At 51.4% G+C, this 26,122-nt stretch overlaps 2 protein-coding genes across 2 annotated transcripts; both read left to right on the top strand.

Moving 5' to 3' along the window:
* Positions 1-59: 59 nt before the first annotated feature.
* Positions 60-14,192, top strand: LOC123793932 (leucine-rich repeat-containing protein 74B-like). The gene is given in 10 exon segments (XM_087857535.1): positions 60-746; positions 1,423-1,565; positions 2,012-2,144; positions 3,063-3,269; positions 7,744-7,853; positions 8,798-8,913; positions 10,133-10,211; positions 11,800-11,895; positions 13,928-14,025; positions 14,027-14,192. Coding segments are annotated over 10 exon segments (1,275 nt in total). The 5' UTR covers positions 60-589; the 3' UTR covers positions 14,163-14,192.
* Positions 14,193-17,853: 3,661 nt separating this feature from the next.
* Positions 17,854-25,785, top strand: LOC123803591 (tubulin alpha-3 chain). The gene is made up of 5 exons (XM_087857533.1): positions 17,854-17,986; positions 21,681-21,903; positions 22,790-22,938; positions 23,257-23,937; positions 25,489-25,785. Exons 1-5 carry the CDS (start codon positions 17,984-17,986, stop codon positions 25,783-25,785), a joined length of 1,353 nt encoding a protein of 450 aa, XP_087713659.1. The 5' UTR covers positions 17,854-17,983.
* The last annotated feature ends 337 nt before the right edge of the window (positions 25,786-26,122 follow it).

Below are 26,122 nucleotides of genomic sequence, written 5' to 3'. Positions count from 1 at the left end.
GCAGGAGTCCAGAGGAGGGGTCAAGGAAAGCTTTGGGAAGAAGTGACCTCTGAGCTGACACTGGCAGATTCTGAAGTTCAATAAGCAAAGCTGGAGAGGAATGTTCCTGGTGGAGGAAGCAGCATATGCGACGCTAGAGCGTGAGAGAGACGTGGCAGCCACAGGGTGAGAGGGTGACTCTGGCTCCAGGGAGGAGGGTGACCAGGCTTTGCAAGGTTCCCCAGGCTCTCTTGCGCAGAGCGCCCGCAGGCCGTAGGCACAAAGCACAGGCATTGAGGCCAGCCACGTTCCCCAGTACGTGGAAGGCGTGGGGGCGATGCTGGAACCCTGGCGCACGCTCTCATCTGCCTAACCTGGGAGTAGGCTTAATGTCTGCCCACGCCAGCGGCGGTTTCCGTAGCAACCAACAACACCGGGTTGCCCGGGCGACAGCTACCGGGGAGGAGCGTCACTATGGGCTGCTGCGGGCGCCTGTTTGCTGTCCGCCACATGCGATTGGTCAACTCAGCCGGAGGGTCCGCCCATATCCCCGGGCCGCGCTCTAGGTGCTGTGCCGCGCAGTTCCGGCCTCAGTGCCAGCGACTGAGAAATGGGCGTAACCATGAGGGCAGCCTGCAAAAGGTCTGGGAAGGAGCAGGAGGAAGAGCAGGAGGAGGAGGTGGCAGTGGCCGCTGGGCGTCTTGCAGGGGCCCAGGAGGCCGAGGAGGGTTCGGGCGTTGATTCAGACTCGGACCAGGAGATGGAAGGTGCTCCCGGGCAGGGATGTGGGCAGGCCTGTCCCCTCACCTAGGGAGCTTCTCTGGCGGGGCTGGAGGGTGCAGGCTGGGGCCAAGTGGGCAAGGGACCCCTGTGCAGCAGGGAGCGCACCCCTCCGTGGGACACCTTCAGGACAGCCGGCGGCCCCTCCAGTCAGCCCTGGGCCCTCCCCACAATGCTCCTGGCGACATCAGGAGTTCCACCTTTAGAAAACGCCTCCAAAGTGAGTGATGTTAAAGCCCGCCAAGCAGTGTAAGAAGGCGTGTCCCACCCCAAAACAGGATCAGGGCTGGATTTTCCCAACCCACAGAACAACTAAGCTAATAAGTATATAGAACTTAGAATTGTTTCCGTTTCTTCCCCCATAAAATATTCACAAAACAACGTGCTCTGCAAACGAGTGGAAAAGACGCAGCGAGCACTTTGGCACGGAAAGGTTCTAATCCAGACAGGAAAGGTTCTAATCCTGGCTCTGCCAGGGTTCACTACTACTAGCTGTCTGAATTTAGGGAAAGGACTTGCTTTCTCTGACTTTCAGTGCCCCTACTAGCACAGGAAGAAATGCCTCTAGAGGGAAACACAGGCTGCAAGGTGACACGGGGCAGGGGAGTGGGCGACTGTGTCTGGAGAGGGATCCACATTCATCATCTCCCTGTCTCCTGTCAGGCATCTGTGGGCCTGGAGAACTGGTCAAGAACCCCCTCTACCTGAGGTCTTGTCAGGCCCATAGTGTTGTGCCCGCCTCCTGCTTTCTGCGTCAAGGGAGCAGCCCAGAGCTGAACCTGCAGCATCGTGGCCTGGGGCCCCAGGTAACCCTGGAGAGACCCTGGGGTCAGGCTTGGAGTGACAGGACCTGGGAGACAGCAGCCATGGGAGTGGCCCCTTCATGAGCCCATACCACACACTCCCCGGCCTTGTATGAGCGTCAGACATGTCCCATCCCCCGCATCTGGGTGACGGGTGGGATCAGGGCTATGACAGAATTCAGTGTAATGGTTGGGAGGTCTGCAGGGGGCCCCTAACCTGCTGCGGGGGGGCGGGGGGGGGCGGTCAGGGAAGGTTCCAGGAGGTGAGATCTGGGTGGAGCCTAGAAGGATAAGAAGGTGCCCCCTGGGCATATGGGAAGGAGAGGGCCTTCCAGTTGGAGGGCACTGTGGGGGCTGAGCCCTGGAAATGAGCCAGGGTAGCAGCCGGCTGTGTGTGGGGCCTTCGCCCCTGGGAAGGACCAGGTCCCTCAGGCCCCTCTTTGTCCCAGGGTGCTCGGGCTCTAGCTTCAGCACTGACGTCCAATCCCTATGTCAAGCGGCTAGATCTTCGAGACAATGGGCTCTGTGGGGCTGGCGTGGAGGCCCTGGCAGGTGCCCTGAGCAAAAGCAGCAGTATCTGTGGTAGGTGCTGAGCCTGGGACAGGTGGGCAGATTTGAGTCCTCCCTTTCCTCGGGGGTGTGGGCTCCTCCACAGCCAGGCCTTCTCACCTGGGGCCTGTTGGTTTTGCTGGGGCAGGGGACTCATCACAGGGTGTGGTGGGTGGGGGTGGAGTTAGACTCTCTATGGTGCCCCCAATGCTGGATACTACTCCTCTCCTGACCCGGCCCGCCCCCCACTCCCCTCTCCTCTTCTGGCCAGCATCCCCTGCATGTGGTGGCCTCCTATTCCCTAAATGGGTGAGAAAGTCTTCCAACAGAGAGGCAGGGGATGGGCAATGTGAGAAGGTGGATGGCTGGGTGGAAATGAAGTGGGGCTGGATGCAAATGCCACCTCTACCACTGATGAGCGAGGGGGCCCCAGGCAAGCTGCTCCACCTTGCTGAGCCTTAGTCTTTCGATCTGTGAAATGGCCCCAGCACTAGCACCTAGCCCTTGGGGTTGTGCTGAGTATGAAATGAAACCGCATTGAAGTGCTCAGCAAGGTGCCTCACTCACGTACGTGTTCCGTGCACGGCCACCGGGGCTGTCATTGCCAGTTCCCAGAAATGCATCGGTGAAGACTTCTGTGGGTGTGTTATATTGCTGCCCCGCATGAATCGTCCACGGGGTGCCTATACAGCACCGTGAAGTAGGAGGTTGGAACCCTTAGACAAAGAAGCTTGTTGCATGGAGGGGGGCTGGGCATCAGAGAAGCTGCCTGGGGCCCGAAGGGATGCATGTAGCTGATGAGAGGTGGAGTCACCATGCAAGCCCAGGATAGTCCAGCTGTATCGTCTCCTCCGCTGCCTCAGGCCTGCAGGTTTGGGGGAGAGAGGAAAGTGGAAGAGGGTGGCGCCTGGCTTGGGATCCCACTGACTGAGGAGTGCTGCCAACTCCTAGATGTGGACCTGTCGGAGAACCAGATGGGAGCGGCGGGAGCCCAGGCGATCTGTGCTGCCATCACGGTGAACCCAACGGTGCAGAAGGTACGACTGGCAGGGAACGGCCTGGAGGAGCACGCAGCCCAGTCCCTTGCTGAACTCCTGCTGGCCCACACGGGCCTGAAATCCCTGGACCTGAGCTATAACCAGCTGAATGACCATGCAGGTACCATCCAGCCAGGGCCACTATGGGGCCCTGGAGCCCATCTTCCTGGGACAGGGCCGGGTGGAGGTTGGCAGCACCACTCTGAACATTCATACTCTGGCTCCTGTTTCCCATGTCGCACTTTGGCCGGCCGCTCTCCTACACTCCTTCCACACAGAACTCTTAATCCATTCCCCAGATTGCCCTTGCCTGCTACGGCATGTGCTGGGTGCTAAGTTAGCCACTAGTGACCTGGTTGTGAACAAAACAGAGTCCCTGGCCTCAGGGAACACCTATTAACAAGAGAATTCTCCCTAATTATTGGTGCAACAAAATAAACAAACAAGGCATGATTTTAGAGATGAATAGAGATCCCTTGCCTTAGAGGGGTGGCTGGGGAGGGCTCTGTGAGATGACATTTAAGCTGAAATGGGCAGTATGGGAAGGAATGAGCCATGGCAAGACCAGGGAGAGAGCATTTCAAGCAGAGGAACAGTGAACATGCAGGCTTCTTTCCCAGACTGATAGACACTGTTGTGACGGGCCTAGTGAGCCAGGAGAGAGGGGCTGCACTGGGAGCAGAAGAGGCAGTAGAGGGCTGCAGGACTATAAATCTTGGCAGATATGAATATTTTATTGCAAGTGCTGTGGAAGACATTGATGGGATTCCTTGATCTCACCACTTTCATGCCCCAGGGCCTTCGTACAAGGCTATCTGCTTTGCTAGGAGCATGCACTTCTACCTGTCCATCCTCAACCACTCCAGTCAAGTATAGGAATCACCTGGGACCCTGGGTTAGGAACCCAGATTCCTGGGCCCTGGACCTGCTGAACCAGAATCTTGGTGAGGCGAGGCCCATGCATCTACATTTTAATGGGTGCCCTAGGAGATTTGTCTGATCAAGAAAGTTTGGGAATTACTGTCCTGTCTCAAGCAGCTTCGAGTGGGGGTGGTACCAACCTTAGCCTTTGAGGATTAGCCTTAGAAGTTAAGTGCCAGAGAGCCTGTTTCCCTTCTAAGAAAATCATTATGAGAAGTCTGAAATTAAAAGAGAAGTTCAGGGACACCTGGGTGGCTCAGTCAGTTGAGCACCTGACTTCGGCTCAGGTCATGATCCCAGAGTCCTGGAATGGAGCCCCTCTGTCGGGCTCCCTGCTCAGCGGGGAGTCTGCTTCTCCCTCTCCCTCTGCCCATTCTCTCTCTCTCTCTCTCTCTCTCTCTCAATAAATAAACAAGATCATTTCAGACTTCCAACAAACAAAGTATAGATGTCCCCCTGGGCCTTCACAGTAAAAAAAGCAAGTACCAGAGAGGCAGCCAGGATGGAGAAGGCAGGAAGCTAAGGCCCTGGGAAGGCTGCGCAAATATGTGGCAGGGAGGTCTTCATCTCGGAAAAGGACAAACTCAGCAGGACCATTTTGTTTCCCCAAGTGGGGATCTGTGGGTGGGCCTGACTCCCTTGAAGGGTGAAGAGCTTGGGTCTCAGTCTCCCCATCTGACCCATGGCGAAGGTAGCACCTACCTCATAATTGGCTGCAGAGGTCGTGAAGTCCAAGCATTGGAATTTCAAGAGGCCAGTTCATGTATGTAGAGGAACCGTCTCACCTTCTAGTTGTTCAGCAAAGAAGGGGCTTCCCTACAAAGTGGGGACCACCACCCTCTCCTCCCAGCCCTAGAAGTGTCTGAGGAAGGGGGGAAATACATACCTGTACCTGAGAATCTTTGGGTGTCAGACCCAGTGCTGGGTTTGGAATCCAGAGTCCTGTTGTCAGGGAGGCAGCACAGGGAGTCCCAGTTGTCTTGCAGGGAGCTCTCCAAGGTACTAAAACATCTTGCTGCAGTGGGATCTGGCCAAGCAGCCTAGGTATTTTTCTTTGTTTGTTTAAGATTTTATTTATTTATTTATTTGTCAGAGAGAAAGAGTGAGAGCACAAGCAGAGGGAGTAGCAGGCAGAGGACGAAGAGCGCTCCCCACTGAGCAAAGAGCCCTATGTGGGACTTGATCCCAGGACCCTGGGAGCATGACCTGAGCCAAAGGCAGAGGCCCCACTGACGAGCCATCCAGGCATCCCAGCAGGCTAGTTTTTTGTGTATCTTCTTTCCTTCCTTCCTTCTTCCTTCCTTCCTTCCTCTCTCTCTCTCTTTCTCCTTCTCCTTTCCTAGAAAATTTATTTTTAAGTAAACTCTGCACACAGCGTGGGACTTGAACTCACAACCCTGAGATCAAGAGTCGCGTGCTGTACTGACTGAGCCAGCCAGGCGCCCCCGAGCAAGCTAGTTCTGCTCAGTTAGAGCATCTGTGTTTCCTCTGTGCCTTTCTTCAAACTAGCCTTACTAAAGCACATGAGGAGCTGAGACCAGGGGGAGGGGTCAAATTCAGATCCTTGAAGGACTCCCGGGCTGGTGGGAGAGACTGACCAGGCAAAGAGAGGTCATTGGACCAGGGTCTGGACGGATGGAAGCACAGTGAACATGGGGCCCAAGGCAGCACAGCCCAGCTGGGCAGACAAGGCTTCCTGATGCCATGAACCCAGGTTAGAAAGCAGAGGAGCTGGGGCGCCTGGGTGGCTCGGTTGTTAAGCATCTGCCTTCGGCTCAGGGCGTGATCCCGGTGTTCTGGAATCGAGCCCCACATCGGGCTCTTCCGCTATGAGCCTGCTTCTCCCTCTCCCACTCCCCCTGCTTGTGTTCCCTCTCTCGCTGGCTGTCTCTCTATCTCTGTCAAATAAATAAATAAAATCTTAAAAAAAAAAAAGAAAAGAAAGATGAGGAGCTGTTAGCCAGGTGAAGAAGGGGGTCAAAAGTTCTACCCAGGGGGACAGCCCAGACTCATGTTGTTGCTGGTGCTTTTGAGGACTGGGAGCAGATCAGACTGGCTGAATGCTGACAGAGTAGAGAGCATGGTGGTTGGGTGGGTCTTCTGTCCATTTTTACATGCTAAAAATTTTAAGGTTTCTTAGTCTGCACTGCTTCCTCCTTCCTTTCTCTGCCACGTGTACCTTCTTTCCACACAGCTGCACCAGCCTCATCTCCTCTTGTCTATAAACCATAGCACAAGCCTTCCAACTGGTTCCCAAGGTTCTCATCTCTGTCCCTGCCCACCTCAGTCCATCCCTTACGCCTGCCGCTAAGGAGCCCAGCTTGGCCATTTATTAAAGCCCTCCCTGCCTACTCACCACTAACTGGTTGGTGCCCCAAAGCCTTGGCTGAGCATTGAAGGCCTCTTGGCATCTCTCCAGTGCCCATGATTCCTACCTTGTTTCACTGGCTTCCTCCCACCCGCCAGGCCTGTGGGCATTTCCACAAGTGCTCCATGCTCCCTCGTGCCTCCACACATTTGCTGTTTCCTGTGTGTGTTCTCTAGTGTGCGTGCATCAACAGGTGGTGAGTCCCTCAGTCTTCAAGGTTATCTCTCTGTCCTCAGTTTCCCGACACCCCCCTAAGGCCGGGTTAGTCCCTACCCTATTCCTACACATCCCTGTTTGTAATCTATAATATCTCATATCCCATTAATCTGTATATACATTTGGACAACATGGATTTGAACTGCATGAGTCCACTTACACACAAATGTTCTTATAAATACAGTACAGTATTATATGTGTATTTTCTCATTTGGTTTTCTTTTTTAAGATTTATTTATTAATTTTAGAGAGAGGGACAGAGAGATATTGGAAGTGTGCAGAGGGGGAGGGGCAGAGGGGGAGGGAGAGAGAGAATCTCAAACAGGCTCCACACCCAGTGCAGAGCCTGGCAGGGTTCTCCATCTCACGACCCTGAGATCATGACCTGAGCCGGATGCTCAACCAGCTGAGCCATCCAGGTGCCTCATGATTTTCTCAGTAATATTTTCTTTAGGGGCGCCTGGGTGGCTCAGTCGGTTAGGTGTCTGCCTTCAGCTCAGGTCATGATCTCAGGGTCCTGGGATGGAGCCCCGCATCGGGCTCTCCGCTCAACAGGGAGTCTGCTTCTCTTTCTCACTCTCCCTCTGTGCTCTCTCTCTCTTGCATGCGATCTGTCTCTCAAATAAATAAACAAAAATCTTTAAAAAAATAATATTTTTTCTAGCTTACTTTATTGTATGAATACAGTGTCTAGTTGAACTTAAATTTTAAAAATTAAATTAAAATTAAAATTAAACATTCAGTATCTAATACAGGTAACTTACAAACTGTGTTAATCAACACTGTACGTTCTCACTACGGTCTTGTTTCTGGTCGACAGTAGGTTGTCAGTCATTGAGGTTTGCAGGAGTCAAAGTTATATGCAGATTTTCGACCGCACTGGGGTTTGGTGCCCCTAACCCCCATGTTGTTCAAGGATCAACTATATCTCCCCCATTAAATGTGAATTCCTTGAGGACCGGGCAGGCCCATATTGGGTTCAGCTTGGTGACTCTGCAGCCCAGCAGAGACCCTGGCACACCACGGTCATTAGTATCATTTTCTGAAGGAATGAACAGAATGAATAACACCTGTCTTGGTGTTTCTGAAGGGGAGATACTTGGACCAGCCCTGGCAGAAAATACAGGACTCACTGAGCTTAATGTAAGCTGGAATCACCTTCGAGGACCGGGAGCTGTAGCCTTTGCCCGGGGACTGGAGGTATGAACACCCCAGCAGCCTGTCTACCCTTCCCGCCTGTCCTACGGGGACAGGTCTCCCAGGTGCCAGCTCCCTGTCTTTACAGCTCTTCAGAAATGAGCCTTGGATCTTTTAAGAAGAGCTTAAAAAATATTTTGTGTGGTGACTTTAATTTTCCCGGCCCCATTTCGTGACTCCAAACCACGATGCTCACTCTCATGACGCTTCCCGAAGGGTCTACGGGTGAATGTTGCATACCTTCTCCAGATACTATAGATGTCACAGACGCTTGGCCGGTAGGGGACTCCGTGTGGTCTGGTGAAACGTGCTCACTGTGGGCATATGCAGACGCTTCTCTGAGGTGACACCCTGCGCCCTTGGGTCCCAGCACACACTCTCAAACATCCCACTCGCTTCCTTGGATGGTGTGGTTCATAGGCCTTGGGAATGGGTGGCTCCTAGCCCCTGTCAGGATGCCCCTGGTGCGGGCTACCTTCGTGGGGTTCTCAGGAAATGGCAGCAGCTGCCTTGCTCTGCCCACTCCCCCAGAGCTGACCTAGGGCTCTGGCTCCACAAGTGGGAAGTCAGGCTTTGTCTTCCCAGTGCAGCTACAAGCTCCTCCCTTCTCCCCATCACAGTGTCCCAACTACCCTTCACTGGAGCCCCTTTGGGATCCTGCTCTGTGCCTCAGAGTACCTGCCCTTGGGTCCCCCCACGTAGGCATGAGTCAGATCGCTGTGTCAGGCTCTGAGGGTCATCCACACCCACACCCACCCTTGGTTCTATGCTTCCAGTCATTCCATTCTCCTGGTCGCCATCTTTCAAGCCACAAGATTCTTACCTGGAACCTCTGACCTTCTGCTCTCAGTCTGTGTTTTTTGTACGTCAGGCTTCCTAGGCTCTGCGGCTGTGGTCCCTGTCCTCGTTCATGGGAAGTCTCCTGGCTTCACTCTTTTGCATTCCAGGCAAACATCTTCCTCAGAGTCCTGGACATCTCATACAATGGCTTTGGAGATCCTGGGGCATCTGCAGTGGGTGAGGCACTTAAGACCAACAACGTGTTGGAGGAACTCAACATGAGGTGAGGAGCATAGGATGGCCCCCGTGTCACAGCCTCCAAGTCCAAAGCCACCTGAGGGATCAGGGACTCCATGATCCTGCTGCTGTTTACCTCCTTACCTCCCAAACATGCCATCATCTACCCATGATGGCGCTGGGGCCACAATCCAAGAGCAAGCACCCAGCTGTGTCCTCCTCACTCAAGTTCAGCGTTGTACGTTGGGATCTCATAATTCCTGCTACATGGGTGGGGGCTGGGAATTGAAAACATATATATAAAACATCTTCAGTAGAGGGGCATCTAGGTGGCTCAGTCAGTTAAGTGTCTGATTCTTGATCTCAGCTCTCGGCTCAGGTCTCAATCTCAGGGTGGTGAGTTCAAGCCCTCCATTGGGCTCCATGGTGAGCGTGGAGCCTACTTCAAAACAAAACAAACAAAGAAAACATCTTCAGCAGAGCCTGGTGGGGGTGAGTGCTCATGCTCTGCTCAGCACGTGACCGCCGGGTGCCTGCTGTGTGTGAGCTGCTTCTCCAGGCCCCGGCAGCATCCCAGTCCTCAGCAAGGAACCAGAGCAGGGACCGCAAACCACAGGGAAAGAAAGAGCCAGAAGCCCAACGGGTCCTGGACTGCTGTGGCTGAGCACTTCCCCCGGGAGGGGGCTCCTGGAGTGGGCAGGGTCTGCCCGATGCAATTCTGTCCTTCCCATGGAAGGAACTAGGGCCAGAAGAAGCTATGAGACATGCTGGAATTCGAGGCCAGAGCTGGGGTCTGCGAGGTCAGAGGGAAGAGGGACTGGCTCTGAGATGAAGTGGCCAAGAGAGGTGCTGGGGCCAGAGTGTAGGTCCATCTTGAGAAGGAGGAGAGGACGTGAGGAGGGAGCTGGGTGGTTTCCAGAACAGATAATGTCATGCTGATAGAAATGGGGTGCTCATGGGGGGCAGAACTTGTGGGAGGACCTGCTGAGCTTTGCGGGCCTGGGAGCCGCAGCTGACTCCACTGGGGGGAGGGGTGCTCTAGTGTGTTTGCTGAGTGATCTCCCTGCGCACTGGGAGCCTTGAAGCAGGGTCACCATCCAACCATTATCTACTGACCTGCCCAGGGTCCCTGGAGCATCAGTGGAGGCTGGAACGTGAAGTCCCACCAGGTGGATGCACGGGGCACACCAGCTGGGCCCCTGGGGCAGTGTGGCTCTGCACAGCCGCTCCGAAGGCAGCAAAATGCTTGTGTCTTTCTGTTACAGCAACAACCGCATCTCTGCAGTGGGAGCCTTGAGCCTGGGCCTGGGCCTCCGGGCCAATCAGACACTGAGGATTCTTGTTGTGAGTGCTAGCCGATGGGCGAGGCCCCCTATAAGTGTCCACGCAGATCCCTCCCCTGCCACATCTGTCCACTCCAGTGGGGTACACAGGGTCTAGAGCCCGGATAAGGGAGGGGGCCTCCTGCCTTCCTCTTGTGACCACATCTTTCCCTTGCCGTTCACTCACCCATCTCTGGCCTGACCCATGCGCTTCTTCAGACCTCTCCCTCGCCCTTCCTTCCCTCCCAGCAGTGTCACCCCACCTTCCAGCTGTCCTTACTCTTTCTCAGTCCACCCAGTCAGCCCAGGTGTACTGTTGGCCATGCTCAGACCTACCCGAGGCCTCATGTGCACACAAGGGGTTCCTTTCCTTCAGAGTTGCCAGTGGGTAGGAGAGGTGAGGCGGGGCTGAGAGCAGAGGACAGAGAAGGGAGTGTGCACCCGGGGGTGGAGCAGGCCCGTGAGGACCACTGTGCCCACAGCAAGTGCTCAGAGGACAGTACTGCCAGGTCCAGGGGGCACCCAGCCCTGCCTGGCTCTCAGCTCCCTCAGCTGGCAGAGGAGCCCTGTGTACACTCCCATCCCAGCCTGAGGCTCACTCCTCTCCCACCCACCCCTCCAACCCCACCCTGGCTGCAACCCAGATCTCTCTTAAGCTCTGGATCCCCATTTCCAGCCACCTGCTGCACAGTCCCCTGGATGCCCCATGGGCACAAAGCGCAACCTGAAGACATCTCTCTCTAAGGGCTGCCTCCTGTTGGGGGGAGGTGGGGGGCCTCCGCATGGAGTCAGAAGGGGGGCCCAGTGCTCACCCCTCCCTTTCTTTGCTGTGCCTTCCATCGTTCATCTCACATCCCGCAGAGTGCTCTGGCTACCTGCTCCCCTTTCTCACTTCCCCTCACGTTTTGTGGACCAGCTGGTTTCCTATCTCTGGCCCTTCCTTCTTACCTACTAGGTGATCTCTCTAAACCAGCAACGTGCTCCTGTCCCTCCTTGCTTGGAGTGTCAGCAGCTCCCCTTGGATAAATCCAAGCTCAGCAGTACATCGTTCACTGCACACTGGGCTCCAGGCTCTGCCACATCCCCTCTGCCTTCCACCTGTGAATCTCATTCTCTCACCCAAGCTGCTCTCAATTTTCTGCACATGGTGCAATCTCTCTCCTCTGCTTTGCTCTTCTTGCTCTTCTTGCTGAAATACCCAGCGCTGCGCCCCCCACCTGTAAAGTCAGGGCAGGTGTTTTAACCCCTGCCTATTTTTACCTCCCAAGGAGAGCCGATGCACACTCTCACTGCACCAGTATTTCCATAATGTTTCCTTCCTCTCTTCCCCGCGATGGGTGAGCTGTTTAAAGGCAGGGATGTGCCCTGTGTGTCGGTACCTTTGGTGCCCGGCACGGAGTTGGGCATGGGGGTGGGGGTGTTCCGCCAGTGTTTATCCTGGCCCCACAGGCTCACCAAGGGCATTCTGTCAGTGGAGACAGCTTCTGAGCTGAGACAGTGGGGCTGTCCTGAGTCACGTCAGTGGGTATCAAGAGTCCCTCCTTCCCTTTGGAGTTGCTCCACCAGCCTCCCTGGGCTTGGGTTTTCTCAACTGTGTGTGTGTTTCTCAGATGTCCAGGAATCCCATGCGAGGCGAAGGCTGCTTTGGAGTTCTAAAGTCTGTCCAGGATAATCCAATGTCCAGCCTAGAACTTCTGGATTTCTCTGTAAGAGCTTTTCATAAATCTCATCTGTTACCCTCCCAACAGTCCCCTGAGTTATCATTTAGAGGAAGAAAGTGGGGATTAGAGAAATAGAGTGCCCTGCCCACATACTTAGTGTGGCTGACTCTGAGTCCCACCTCCGGCCTGACTGTAAGGTCACAGTGCCACTCCTGACTGGGGGGTACCGCCATGGTCTCACCTCCAACCCCTGCCTGGGTTCCTCATTGGCTGAGAGAGAATCGGTGGCTGAGAGGACAGGAAGCTCGCTGTTCACTGATGTTTGGATTTGCACGTTGAGTACTTGCAAGGCCCCCCCGGGCCTGTTCTGTCTGCAGGGGGATCATGGTGCTGGAAGATTCATTCACGTGGCCTTGAGAGAGCTTAAGACTCCTTTTCATTCAATTGTGCCTTTTTAATATAGAAAATTAAAAGTAGTTAAACATTAAAGAGAGAATCCTCAAATATGAGTTATTAAAAGGACGTCTAGTCACACATCACTGCTTATTCTAACCCCGGTTGAGGTCAACCCAGATTTAAGTCAAAACCGTTCCAGATGCATGTTTTTATAGTTCTAATCCTTCAGGCTTGGGACAACTGATGCCAAATGGCCTCATTGCTTCCTTCTGCCTGCCCGGTTTCTACAGCTCCAAAGCCAGAGATTAGCTTGCCTTGACCTTGTTCCTCCTGCTCTGAGAATTCCTGTTAGCATTGGCTTTTATCATTAAAAAAAAAAAAAGAAAGAAAGAAAAAAAGAAGAAGAAGGGGCACATCGCTGGCTCAGTCAGAAGAGCATGTTGTGAGTTTGAGCCCCGCATTGGGTGCAGAGATTACTTAAATAAATATTTTAAAAAATAAATAAAGGAATGATATATAAAAATGTTCTGCAAATATATGCTCATTCAATATAACCTCTGGTTATTTTTTTTTTAAGATTTTGTTTATTTATTTGACAGAGATAGAGACAGCCAGCAAGAGAGGGAACTCAAGCAGGGGGAGTGGGAGAGGAAGAAGCAGGCTCATAGTGGAGGAGTCTGATGTGGGGCTTGATCCTATAACGCTGGGATCACGCCCTGAGCCGAAGGCAGATGCTTAACCGCTGTGCCACCCAGGCGCCTCAAAACCTCTTGTTATTATCAGGAGCTTTTAAGTAACGGAAACACCACAGAGGTGAGAATCAGATAGGCCTGGGACCAAATCCTGAGTCATCAACATGGGATCTTCTGAATTGAAGAGTAACACTAGTCTAGATGCAATATTCTATTTTCCTGTTCCTTAACTGTTATTAGTCTAATCTCCCCAGCCTAGATTTTTCCCTCAGCTGTAAGGGAAATACTTCTTTTTTTTTTTTTTAAGATTTTATTTATTTATTTGACAGAGAGAGAGAGCACAAGCAGGGGGAGCAGCAGCAGAGGGAGAGGGAGAAGCAGGCTCCCTGCTGAGCAGAGAGCCTGATGTGGGACTCGATCCCAGGACCCTGGGATCATGATGTGAGCCAAGGCAGACGCTTAACTGACTGAGTCACCCAGGCGCCCCTAAGGGAAATACTTCTGAATCCTGACAGTTCATGTAAAACCCTTCCCAGGTTTCAGCCTCGTCTTTAGGTGAAATGGGGCTACAATCTTCCAGCCAGGCTCATTGTGAAGAGGGGATGAGCTAACAGACCCCACAGAAAAGGCCTGTGTAGAGAAAGACCCCATTGGTGCTAGTATTCCTCCCCTCACTCCCCTTGCTTTTCATTTGTTATTGAGGAGTAATGTTTATGCTGAAGAGTGCACGTGGGTCAGGGCTGGGAATGTCCACAGACGGAACACACCTATGCAACCAGGCCCTAGACCGAGAAATAGTGCAGGCCCCAAGGAGCTCCCCTGGAGCCACTTCCCTACTCTATTTTCATGGTTTGGGGAGTAATGACATTGTCATCCATTCGAGAGAAGCTGCCCTAAGGAGTTTCTTCAATACCTTGTGGTCTAAGTAAAAAAACAGTGAAGTTCTCAAAAGGTGGTAATGTACTGCCTTGTAATGGGTTTCTCCTCAGGATATCCAAGTGGACAGAGAGTTCGATGACCTCGCCAGCTCAGTGAAGGTACTTCTTCCAGTGCTCCATGTAAAGACTGCTGCCCACAGAGTAGAGTACGAAAAAGTTACTGCCGGTCTTCAGCCCGTCCCTACCAGCGTCTGTCCCTCCGGGACTGTGGTGTGAGGCTCCTCATCTCACATTGGCCACTTCAGCGTCAGCATCGAGGGTTCTTGGCCTCACGATGCCTTATTAAGACTTGTGTCTGCAGGGAGTCCCCATGTCAACTGGGCGGTAAGTCCTGTGGAGCTTGTGTTGATGAGGTCTCAGACACCTGAACACTCCTCTCCATCCTGTGGCCTCTGTTAACGCAGAGACTGGGTCTTCCTATGCTCACACTAAGTTGTGTAACTTGTACTATGTGCTACATATTGAGCTGGGTATGGGGTCAGAGATATCCAAAGTCCCTACTTTAGTGACCTCAGGAGACAATGAAAGTACAAATTCGACTTGCCAGAATGCAAACTAACACAACTTTTTTGGAAGGCAATTTATCATTATGCACCAAGAGCCTTAAGACTGCTGTGTTCTTCGATTCAATGGTCTGGTTAATCTGCTCTGTAGAAATAACCAGAGCTGCATAAAAAGATTGATGCCCAGCGATGTTCACTGAAATGCTGTGTATAATAGGAAAATTGGAAGTAATCGAAATGCCCACCCACAGGGCAATGGTTAACTACGATTTGGAAGTCTGCAAACATTAAAAGCCAAGTGTTCAAAGAACATTTAACCATTTATGAAAATGCACATGATTAATGTTAAGTGAGAAAATCAGGATAAAAAAATCACATGGTTTGTTTGTTAGTTCCTCAAAAGAGTAAACATGTAGTTTATCATAGACCCAGCAATTCCAAGAGAAATGAAAACATATGTTCACACAAAACCCTGCACACAGATGTTCACAGCTTTATTCATAATATCCACAAAGTACAAATGTCCACCCACGGATAAACGGATGAATAAAATATGGTATCCCCATACAATGGAATACCCCTAGAATTTGGCCAGAAACGGGAATGAAATGTGGGGTGATAAAATGTTCTAAAACTGATTGTGGTAATGGTTGCACAACTCTGTGAATATACTACAAACCAGTGGATTGTACACCACTTTCAAATTGTGGGGGGGTGCCTGAGTCGCTCATTCAGTTATGTGTCTGCCTTCGGCTCAGGTCATGATCCCAGGTTCCTGGGATTGAGTTCCGCATCGGGCTCCCTGCTCAGTGGGGAGCCTGCTTCTCCCTCTGCCTGTCTCCCAGCTTGTGCTTTCACTCTCTCTCCGTCAAATAAATAAATAAAATCTTTAAACACTAATAATAATAAAATAAAATTGTGGGTCGCCTGGCTGGCTTAGTCTGTAGAGCATGTGACTCTTGATTTCTGGGTTGTGAGTTCAAGCCCCATATCGGGTGTAGAGATTACTTAAAAGTAAAAAATATTTTAGAAAATGGGTGAATTGTATAGTATGTGAATTGTATCTCAAGAAAGCTGTTACCAAAACAAAACAAATCATATTGTTGGATCCAAATTGTGTAAGAAACACGTATAAGTGTATATATGCAGGAGAAAAGACTGAAAAAACCCTGACATATTAATAATGTTTAGCTCTAAAGTATGGGTTTGGGGATGATTTTAATTTTTTTCCTATTATTCTTCATTTTCCACACTTTCTATGCTGAATATGTGTTACTTTCATAACCAGAAAAAGAATAGTACTTAAAACGTGAGGCCAAAAAAAAAAAAAAAAAAAGTGAGAGATGCCTGGGTGGCTCAGTCATTTGAGCATCTGACTCTTGATTTTGGCTCAGGTCATGATCTCAGGGTCCTGGGATGGAGCCTGCCGTCAGACCCCCACCCCCACCCTGCCCCGCTCAGCGGGAATTCGGCTTGTCTCCCTTCCCCTCTGCCCCTCTCCCTGCTTGTGCTCTCTCCTTCTCTCTAAATATTAAATAAATGTTTTTGAAAAATAATAAAATGTGGTACAGGCTACAATTCAATTATGTATGTGGTTTGTTTGGAGCCCTGAGAAAGGAGGGTGCTATAGACTGAATTGGTTACCCCCCCCAATTCCTACGTTGAAGCCCTAATCCCCAATGTGACTGTATTTGGAGATAGCAGGTAATTGATGTCAAAAGAGATCGTAAGAGTGGGGTCCTGATCTGATAGGATTAGTGTCCTCATAAGAAGAGACACCAGAGAACTTGCTCTGTCCTCCCACCCATGTAGGCTTGAACTTACATGTTCCAGAACTTGACCTTGCACTTCTAGCCTTCAGAACTGTGAAAAAATAAACTTCTGTGCTTAAGCTACCCAGTCTGTGGTGTTTTGTTATGGCAGGTGAACTAAGATAGAAGGATTCACTCTCCTGGGGAGAAGAAGCAGGGAAGGTTTCTCCGGGTTTCCCTGGCTCTCCCCTGACCTCCTTCCATCTCCCTCCTCCCCGCTGCCAAAGCTGCCTAAGGTAAGACCTAATCATACTATTCCTATGTTCCCAAGGCCTACAGAAAAATTCCAGCCCCTCTATCTTGTGTGCCCCATTGCAGGGGTTGAGTTCTCCATTCTTCTCTAAGGACTAAGTAAGAGTCCGTTCTAACACACTCTAGGGAATCGCCAGAAAGGGTGTTGCATTCGGGTGATAAACCGGGAATAAGCCAGAATTCCTCTTACCCTGCTTTTCTCAGAAATAAATACACATGGGATCCTAAAGAAAGTTGAGTCAGTCTTTACAGAATGGAAGAATCAGGCAATTGTTCCATAGTCCCCCAAAAGGGACACTGAGCTCCAACCCAGCTCTTGGGGGTCGTGGGGGAGCCTGGGGTATACCCTTCCAGTCCCGTGTCCCTAGAAACCCAGTTCACATTAAAGAAGTAATCAAATCCTGCCTGGTTCCCAGGTGCTGGATGGCAAAGGCCTTTGTGCACCAGAAAAGGGGTGGACAAGAAAGGGTGTGCAGACTTTGGGTATAAAGCTGACATCCATCTTATTAGTTTAGATGAAAGAACCATCACCAGAGGTCATATCCTTCACAAGCACAGCTCGGCGGGCTAGGGAATGGAGTAGGCCTATCTCTTGATAGGAATGCTTACTTATTCAAAGGACCATGACCCCACCAGTCTACTCGCGGAACAGTCACTTAAAAGCAGCTGATCACACTACCCCAAACACACAATCACCACATGTACCTAATGCAATTTCTAACCTAACAAATATGTTTTTCAGATTCCAAGTCTCCTGAGATAGGGCACACTTCCGCGGACCAGAGAAAGCCACCTCAAGTAACAAAGTAACATCTGTGAACGTGATTTCATGGGCCTCCGATCAACAGCGTCCGCCTTTTCGGGAGGCCCCTGACCCAAAGCTTGCCCTCAAAAATCCTCACTTAGAAACCATCAGAAGTTCAGGACTTTGAGCATTGGTTTCCCGTTCCCCTGTGCAGCACCACACCAATAGTCTACCTTCACGGCAAAAGTGCGGCTCCAGTCTTTTTCGGGCTTGTTGGGCATAGGGTGCAGCAACTCTCCTTTGGATTGGTTACAGGTAGATGACGGACAGACCTCCGCGAGGTGGTCATGTTTGCAAAGACCTGAATCAGGACCAGGCAGATGAGTGGGCCCGAGGCTCCAAGCGAGAAGGCGACACAATCTTGACTTGAAGCCATTTGCACGCTGGCGACTTACATGCATGAAAATGTCCTGGGCCCACGCAGGGAAAACCGCGGCCACTCCAACCTCAAGGCTAAAAATGCACCAGAACGCTCCGCCTTTGTCGAGGCGGTAGCCTTCCCGCCAAAGACGCATCCAATCAGAAGGGGCCATACTCCGTGAGTCAAGCAATAGCCAATCGGAAGCGGGATTCCAGGCCTCGGTCCGCCCCGAGGCGCTGAAGACCAATAGGGGCCTAGGCAGCGGCGGGCCAATCCCCCTCCGTGTGCGCAGTGCAGCGGGCGGCAGTTGGGCGCGTGGCGTCTCTGGCGGCAGTTGAGGTCGAGTAGCGGCGTTGGGCAGCAGCTGAGCTCACCATGGTAAGGCCCCGGGGCCTGGCCAGCATTGGCAGGACCCCGAGCAATCTTGGTCTGTGGACGCCCAGGCGGGAGAGTGGGCGAAGTCCCCCACGCGAGGCGACAGGATGGGGCAAGACTGGGACAGACGCCGGAACCGGGGTTCCGTGGGGGGCAGGCGTTGGCTAGAAGAGAGGGCTGGGGTGGGCACGGAAGGCCCGGGGCCATGGGGACGAGCAGATGGTCGTCCTCTGGCTTGTCCTCTGACTGTATTGGGCCCCGAGGGCAGTAGCGACCTGCATCGTGGGGGTCGGCAGGTGCAGGCGGCTAGTGAGAAATTGTGCCTTTAACGAGCCAGGGTGGCAGCTGGATTGTTGGGTGGCCTTGACTCAGTCTCTGAGGAGCCCGGCCATAGTGATGGCTTCCTGACGACTGTAGGACGCTTCTCAGACTTTCGGGTCCCAGGACATCCGTCCAGTATTATAAATTAAACAGGACTCCCAAAAAGCTTTTGTTTATGTGGGTTACATCTATAGGCATTTGTCATGTTAGAAATTTAAAACGAGAAACTTTAAAAATATTTGTTCACTTTAAGGCAACACACGTTACCATAAATGACAAATACCCAAGTCAGAATAGCCATAGTTTGTCAACTCTTTGTAGCAAAATAACATTCCATGACAAAAGCAGCTGGTTCACATGGCAACTGAAAACACACACAAGTACCGTTTCTCAAGGCAGCTGTGTTTGAGCAGGTACACAAGTACTTTATGAATATTTTCCATTTTGTCACAGTTCTTGAGGATGGAGACTTTATTTTTTTGTAGATATATTTATTTTAGAGAGAGTGTGTGAGGGGGGTAGAGGGAGAGAGATTCCTCAAGCAGACTCCCCCATGAACACAGGGCTCGTTCCTGGGACCCTGAGATCATGACCTGAGTTGAAATCAAGAGTCAGACAGATGCTTGTGATGCCTGGGTGGCTCAGTCGGTTTAGCGTCTGCCTTTGGTTCGGGTCACGATCCCAGGTTCCGGGGATTGAGTCCTGTATTGGGCTCCTTGCTCAGCGGGGAGCCTGCTTCTCCCTCTGTCTGCCCTGCCTACAGCTCCCCCCACTCTTGAGAAATAAACAAAGTCTTTAAAAAATAAATAAATGAAATTTTTATTTTTATTATATCTTTTTAAAATTTTATTTATTTATTTGACAGAGAGACAGCCAGTGAGAGAGGGAACACAAGCAGGGGGAGTGGGAGAGGAAGAAGCAGGCTCCTAGCGGAGGAGCCTGATGTGGGACTTGATCCCAGAATGCCAGGATCACACCCTAAGTGAAGGCAGACGCTTAACGACTTCGCCACCCAGGTGCCCCAATATAAATGAAAATTTTAAATCTGCTTTAAAAAAAAGAGAGAGACGTTTAAGTGACTGAGACACCCAGGCACCCCGAGGTTGGAGAATTATAAAATCAATAATCATTTTTGCTTCATTGTGAACATTCTTAAATGAGATTGATCTTTTTTTTGTCTTATTACTGTGAGTGCATAAATGTGAAAAATCTAATGAACACTGGGACAGTTTGGTGCCACTACCCCGATTTGTGCTCAAGCACGAGCAGTTGTACCCACCTCTAATTATGCACCATCAATGCAATTGTGAATATGGTGAGAAGGCCTGTCACCTCAGCAGTCCCAACTATGAAATTGCTTTAATTTCCATGTATCCTGAACAGGTGTATGGATCTCTAGAGGCCTGGGAACTCCAGATAACTTTGAGGACTGTTGCTGGGTAGGGGTTCAATAGAAACAATAGATCACTGACAGGGGGAAGCATAGCTTTATTGTAAAGTAAAGGAATGAGGAGAGCAGAAAGTCTGCACATTTGCTGGTTGGAAGCTGAAGCTTCTAGGTAAGTAGGGAACAGGGTTATCTGCCCAGAACATGAAGAGAGCAGTTGGGCCCGAGCTTGAAAAGAACAGAGGAGGTTTCAAATCATTTTTTCAGAGAGTAGATAAAGCTGACTCAATAAATGTAAGATTTTCATGAGCCAGGTAGGTTGGCAATGAACTTCTAATGGCTTTCTGTTGAAAGCCAGGAATGATTTTCCTGACTGCTTTTGATTTGTTTCATGGGTTGGATAGTAAGATGAAAGTGCCCTTGCCGATCACCTAGCACGTCAGTCCCTCCCCTATTTTGAAGATTTTATTTATTTATTTGTCAGAGCGAGTGTGAGCACAAGCAGAGGGAGAAGCATGCTCCATGCCAAGCAAGGAGCCGGATGCAGGACTCTATCCCAGGACCCTGGGATCATGACCTTAACCGACTAAACCACCGAGGCATCCCACGTCAGTCCCCATTTTGTTAAAGAAGAAATGGAGGGATTTTCTCAGGGTACAGAGCTTACTGTGATCATAGTGGGGCTGAGTGAATAGAAAACCAAATCAGGCATTTTGTGCAGTACAGGCTGCTTGGATTTAAGTAAGGCAAAGTGCACAATCTGGATATGCAAATGGTGTGATTGGGTGGATTCCAAGACTTCCCAGAGAGTTGATGACTTCCTTCTCTGAAGGGAGTGAGTTCATTGTCATTGGAGAAGTTCTTTCTGGAACTGCATGCTTCCTTCTGGGATAGATTCTTGGGGGATTGCAGCATAGTGTGAACCTCTGTGCCCCTAATTTGAGATTTGATGCTTGTGTAATAGAAAACAGGACTTCAAGTTCTTGGTGTATTGTGCACTAGGATTTAGGGTAGATGGGACACTGAATTTCATTTGATTTTCCTCTATGTATTTGTGAGGATAATGTGTCTAAAATAGAACAAATAATGAATGACTGTACAGTTAGGTTCCTGGCAGGAAAGGTATAACGCAGTGAGAATACGTACTTTGAGGAGAATCTTTCAAAAGGTACTATCTATATAGCTGTGGGCAGGGTCTAAGGAAACCACCAAAGGCAGTGCAGTGTTGTAGCATCTGTGATGTCTGGTACCCTTTAACGCCCATCTTGGAAGGTGAAGTGAGGGAGTGGTTACTGGAAGTTGAGAAGGCGGCTTTATGAAGAGCACTGACTGCTGAAAGTTTGTGGTCTTAATTAACACACTCAAGGAACCCATGGCTTTCTGGCAGGGAGGGAGCCAGGGAGTGAGCACCCTAACCTCCCAGTCTCCTGCTGATGCCTGCCATTGGCTAAAGCAACCAGAAGCCAGGGACAAGGAAGCCCTTTTGATGCAGTCCACGTGGGCCAGCATTCCTGAGCACAGACCTAGATGGAGAAAAAGAGGGTAGATGTAGACGGGTAGATAGAAGACACACATACGGTGACCGGTGCCACTTGAACCGTGGTGACCCGTGTCCCAGTCCACTTTTCCTCCCCTAAGTCTGTATTACCTGTTACCCTGTCTTTGGACAGGACACCATCAAGAACTAATATTCTTTAGATAGTAACTATGACTAGCCATAATGCGGAGTTTACTATTGACAGTACGTGTATATTAGCAAATACTTTTGTACAGGGGTTCAGTCTGGCACTTAGTACCTAGGGTGGTTTAGAGCATCTCAGTTTTCACAGTGACAAAAGGGTCACATAAGCCCTCTGGGAAAGGCTTGTAAAAGCTTTAGACACTGAAACATACATATATATGTTACTGCCGTATATATGTTTTTCATGCCATATAGTGCTGATTGCCTTGCAAACAAGGAGGTCTCCATGTTTGTGTTCTGGTTCCCAGCGCGAGTGCATCTCTATCCACGTGGGGCAGGCAGGTGTCCAGATCGGCAATGCCTGCTGGGAACTGTACTGCCTTGAACATGGAATTCAGCCTGATGGTCAGATGCCAAGTGACAAAACCATCGGCGGTGGGGATGACTCCTTCAACACGTTCTTCAGCGAGACTGGGGCTGGCAAGCACGTGCCCAGAGCAGTGTTTGTGGACCTGGAACCCACCGTGGTCGGTCGGTACTGGGGCACTTGGGCGGCTTTCCTGGGACAGTGGGAGGGCCTCCTGAAGCCCCGTCCACGTCCCCTGTGCTCCTTTGAACCCTTCCACAGAAAGGATGGGACGTGCAGGTATAACCCTGTGGCTGTGTTAGGTGAGAAACTACAGGGTTAGTGCTTCAAGGCTCCTCATTTAGGAGAACCTAATGTACAGAAAAAAGAGGGGCTGGTAATAGACTCACTCGTGGCCACCTCAGACCCAGGCAGGTGGTTGCATAGACCCCCCCACCCCCCGCAGGGTGCCTGGTCACGGCTCCCTCCTTAACCCTGTGCACATGGCCATGCTGGTGCACAAGAGTCGTGACCTGCATCTTAGACACAGAAGGTAAATAGAGGACATTCCTTGGGATCCTCCAGCTGAGAAGCCTGAGGTGGTGGCCAGGGAGAGCTGCACAGAAGGGCACCTTTCAGTGGCCACCCAGGAGAAGACAGAACGTCAGCCCAAAGTCTGTGAGACGCAGGCCCCCTAGGGTGCCCTGACGGGACTGCCTGGCGGAAGTCATGCTGACCTGGTGACCGTCTAGTATGTCAGGGCTTTTTAGTCACACTCTGACGTAGCTACAGTTGGGGAGAAATAATCACGGGTGTGCGGGTGTGAGCGCATCCCCTTCTTTGGGCACCAGTCAGAATGGACCTTGTACCTCCAGTTGACTTCACCTGCTAGAGCCACAGGTCGCCATTGTGGTCTGCATGTGACACAGAGACGTTTGCCGTAAGACACTGATGCTGCTGACCGCAAGGCACAGCATGTGTGTGGTAGATGCAAAGGGTCCCCGAAGCCCTCCCCCTCGGTGGGCTAACAACAGGCCTTAAAGACCCGCGGCCCACGCGTCCTCTTTGCAGATGAAGTGCGCACGGGGACCTACAGGCAGCTCTTCCACCCAGAGCAGCTGATCACCGGGAAGGAGGACGCAGCCAATAATTACGCCAGAGGCCATTACACCATCGGCAAGGAGATTGTCGACCTGGTCCTGGACCGGATCCGAAAACTGGTGAGGGGGCGCCGAGAGGGCTTCCTGTGGACGTCGCCCTGGATGGGAGGGTAGGCGGGGATGGGGACCGGGAGGTCACTTTGGCCAAACCCCAGGCCAGAATCTTGAGTCCACGTCTTCCTTCACGGGTGACTTCAGTGCAGCCATCGTCCATCCATCTTAACGTCTGCTTTGCTTTGCTTCTGGGTGTCACGCGTGTGCGCTGCAGACGATTTGAACGCGTAGCGTCCTGCAGAGCAAAAGAGAAGTGACCGGGTCATTGGAGGTCAGGGGTGTGGCTTCTGCAGGCACTGACCCACGGTTTGTGATTTCTCTCAGGCGGATCTGTGCACGGGGCTGCAGGGCTTCCTCATCTTCCACAGTTTCGGGGGCGGCACCGGCTCTGGGTTCGCGTCTCTGCTCATGGAGCGGCTGTCGGTGGACTACGGCAAGAAGTCCAAGCTGGAATTTGCCATTTACCCAGCCCCCCAGGTGTCCACGGCCGTGGTGGAGCCCTACAACTCCATCCTGACCACGCACACGACCCTGGAGCATTCCGACTGTGCCTTCATGGTGGACAACGAAGCCATCTACGACATATGTCGGCGCAACCTGGATATCGAGCGGCCCACGTACACCAACCTCAATCGTCTGATCGGGCAGATCGTGTCCTCCATCACGGCCTCCCTGCGATTCGATGGGGCCCTGAACGTGGACTTGACGGAATTCCAGACCAACCTGGTCCCGTACCCCCGCATCCACTTTCCCCTGGCCACGTACGCCCCGGTCATCTCTGCCGAGAAGGCCTACCACGAGCAGCTGTCCGTGGCCGAGATCACCAATGCCTGCTTCGAGCCGGCCAACCAGATGGTCAAGTGTGACCCTCGGCACGGCAAGTACATGGCCTGCTGCATGTTGTACAGGGGGGACGTGGTCCCGAAAGATGTCAACGCAGCCATCGCCACCATCAAGACCAAGCGCACCATCCAGTTTGTGGATTGGTGCCCGACTGGATTTAAGGTAGGACTGGGCGCTGTGCAGTGGTTTTACCTGTCAGCAACAGCAGACCGAGCGCAGAATGCCCTTTGTGGGGCATACCCCCGTTCCTTGGCAGCCAGCCCCTTGGTCATAAATTAGTGAGCCAGAGTGAGAATTTATTCATTGGTGCGTTTTGAACTTCCTTCCTGAGTTATCACACTGTATACCTGTGGTGAGAATTTTTTTTAACAGAACAGGAAATTTTGGAACAATTTTTGTCCTTTTCTTTGGGTGGTGAATTAGAGTGTGGAAATGTAGTTTGGATTTAGAAATGTAGACATTTTCAAGGCATTTTGATAGTTTATGTGGATATTTGAAATTGGGGCATTACTATAAACATTGCTCTCACTAAAACCTACTTCATTCCACAGGCATATAGAAATTAAACCCAATTTAAATGTCCCATGCAGTGTTTGATTTAAAGAAAAACCTTGATGAATGTTTTGGGGGGAAAATGGCAACATATTTATTTGTCTTTTGGTAAGCTCAGCAATGTTGGCCTGAGTTTGCCTCCACCATAGTTTGTACCAACCTTCCATTTGATACAAGATAGGAAATTTGCTGTCACTTTGCAGCTTTGTCCAATACTTGAATACTAAACCCTGTCAGTGTTTTCCATATGGTAAGATGGGCTTCTCTCTGCCTTGCTTTTCATGCCATCTCTGCTGGCTCAGACCTCACTGCTTCCTTAGCTAGCACTTTCTACTCTGGGATCAGGGGTCGGCACGGTTGGCAGACCAGCCACCTAATTTTATAAAAAATATTTTATGTGAACACAGCCACACCTGTTCATTGGTGTGTCATTGTGGCTGCTTTTGTACTGTATAGACAGAATTAGTAATCGTGACCGAGACCATGTGGCCTGCCCAGCATAGGATATGTGCTGTCTTGCCCTTCATAGACAATGTTTGCTGAGCCCGGTTCTAATTGACCCTGTGTATTGCTGCCGAAAGCTCTGGTCACATTGTCCCCTGGTTTGGGAACTTGGAATGCCTCCCCTTTGGTCCCAGCCCTTGAATATCCCCTCCTTTCTCCTACTTACACACACATAGGCCACCTCCTGTTGCAGCGGTAGCTGACCTCTGACAGCGTTCCTGTCGTCCTGTGATGCACAGGCTGGCTCACTCGATGGGAAACGGGGGTATGATCTCCCCTCGTGATAAAACCTTAGCGCTCTGACTCGAGTGGAAGAGGTCTCAGCTACAGAAATGAATCCCCATCTGTGGAGAAAATAATATGTGAAAAATAGAAAGTAGTATCCCTTTTTAGAAGAAACAGTCCTGTTACCTGAGCATGTCCCATGGCTCAGGTTCTGGGATACAGCCCTTCAGGCAGCTTGGGCCTGAGCCAGGCTGGCCGGCTCCAGGGCTCTTTCTTCCCCATCGTCCTTGTGTAGAAACCAGCAGCCTGCTCACCTGACACCTCACCTGGCATGAAGAAGGCACCTACATGTCTTCTGTTTCCATGAAAGCAGCCACCATTTCTGGGTTTGACTGAAGCTTCACAGACTGCTTTCTTCCCCTTCTCTCGCAGGTGGGCATCAACTACCAGCCCCCCACCGTCGTCCCCGGGGGGGACCTGGCCAAGGTGCAGCGGGCTGTGTGCATGCTGAGCAACACTACCGCCATTGCCGAGGCCTGGGCCCGCCTGGACCATAAGTTTGACCTCATGTACGCAAAGCGAGCCTTTGTGCACTGGTACGTGGGGGAGGGCATGGAGGAAGGGGAGTTCTCTGAGGCCCGGGAGGACCTGGCAGCTCTGGAGAAAGATTATGAAGAGGTGGGTGTGGATTCCGTGGAAGCAGAGGCCGAAGAAGGGGAAGAATACTGAGTGGGGGCGGGGCTGGCAGGTCTTCCTCTCCTCCCACCCCCTTCTGCCCCCCAGCAGCACATCTTGTTTCCAGTTGTTTCCAGTTAAGTCTTCTGTACAGGGGGCGCCTGGGTAGTGCAGTCGTTAAGCGTCTGCCTTCAGCTCAGGGCGTGACCCCGGCATTCTGGGATCGAGTCCCACATCGGGCTCCTCCGCTGGGAGCCTGCTTCTTCCTCTCCCACTCCCCTGCTGTGTTCCCTCTCTTGCTGGCTGTCTCTCTGTCACATAAATAAATAAAATCTTAAAAAAAAAAAAAAGCTTCTGTACAAAACCTCTGTGAACTGTGGTGCACGGCAGG

Source organism: Ursus americanus, chromosome 30 (genome assembly GCF_024610735.1).
Source record: "Ursus americanus isolate L20-20 chromosome 30, mUrsAme1.1.p, whole genome shotgun sequence".
In the NCBI taxonomy this organism is placed as follows: Eukaryota; Metazoa; Chordata; class Mammalia; order Carnivora; family Ursidae; genus Ursus; species Ursus americanus.
The sequence above is the reverse complement of the archived record's forward strand: the minus strand, read 5'-3'. Positions and strand labels throughout refer to the sequence as shown.

What these genes read in the sequence shown, in the direction of transcription:
- LOC123803591 (XM_087857533.1), top strand. An exon ending in TGGACCGGATCCGAAAACTG is followed by an intron (nt 22,939 to 23,256) that starts GTGAGGGGGCGC and finishes GATTTCTCTCAG; the next exon opens with GCGGATCTGTGCACGGGGCT. An exon ending in GGTGCCCGACTGGATTTAAG is followed by an intron (nt 23,938 to 25,488) that starts GTAGGACTGGGC and finishes CTTCTCTCGCAG; the next exon opens with GTGGGCATCAACTACCAGCC.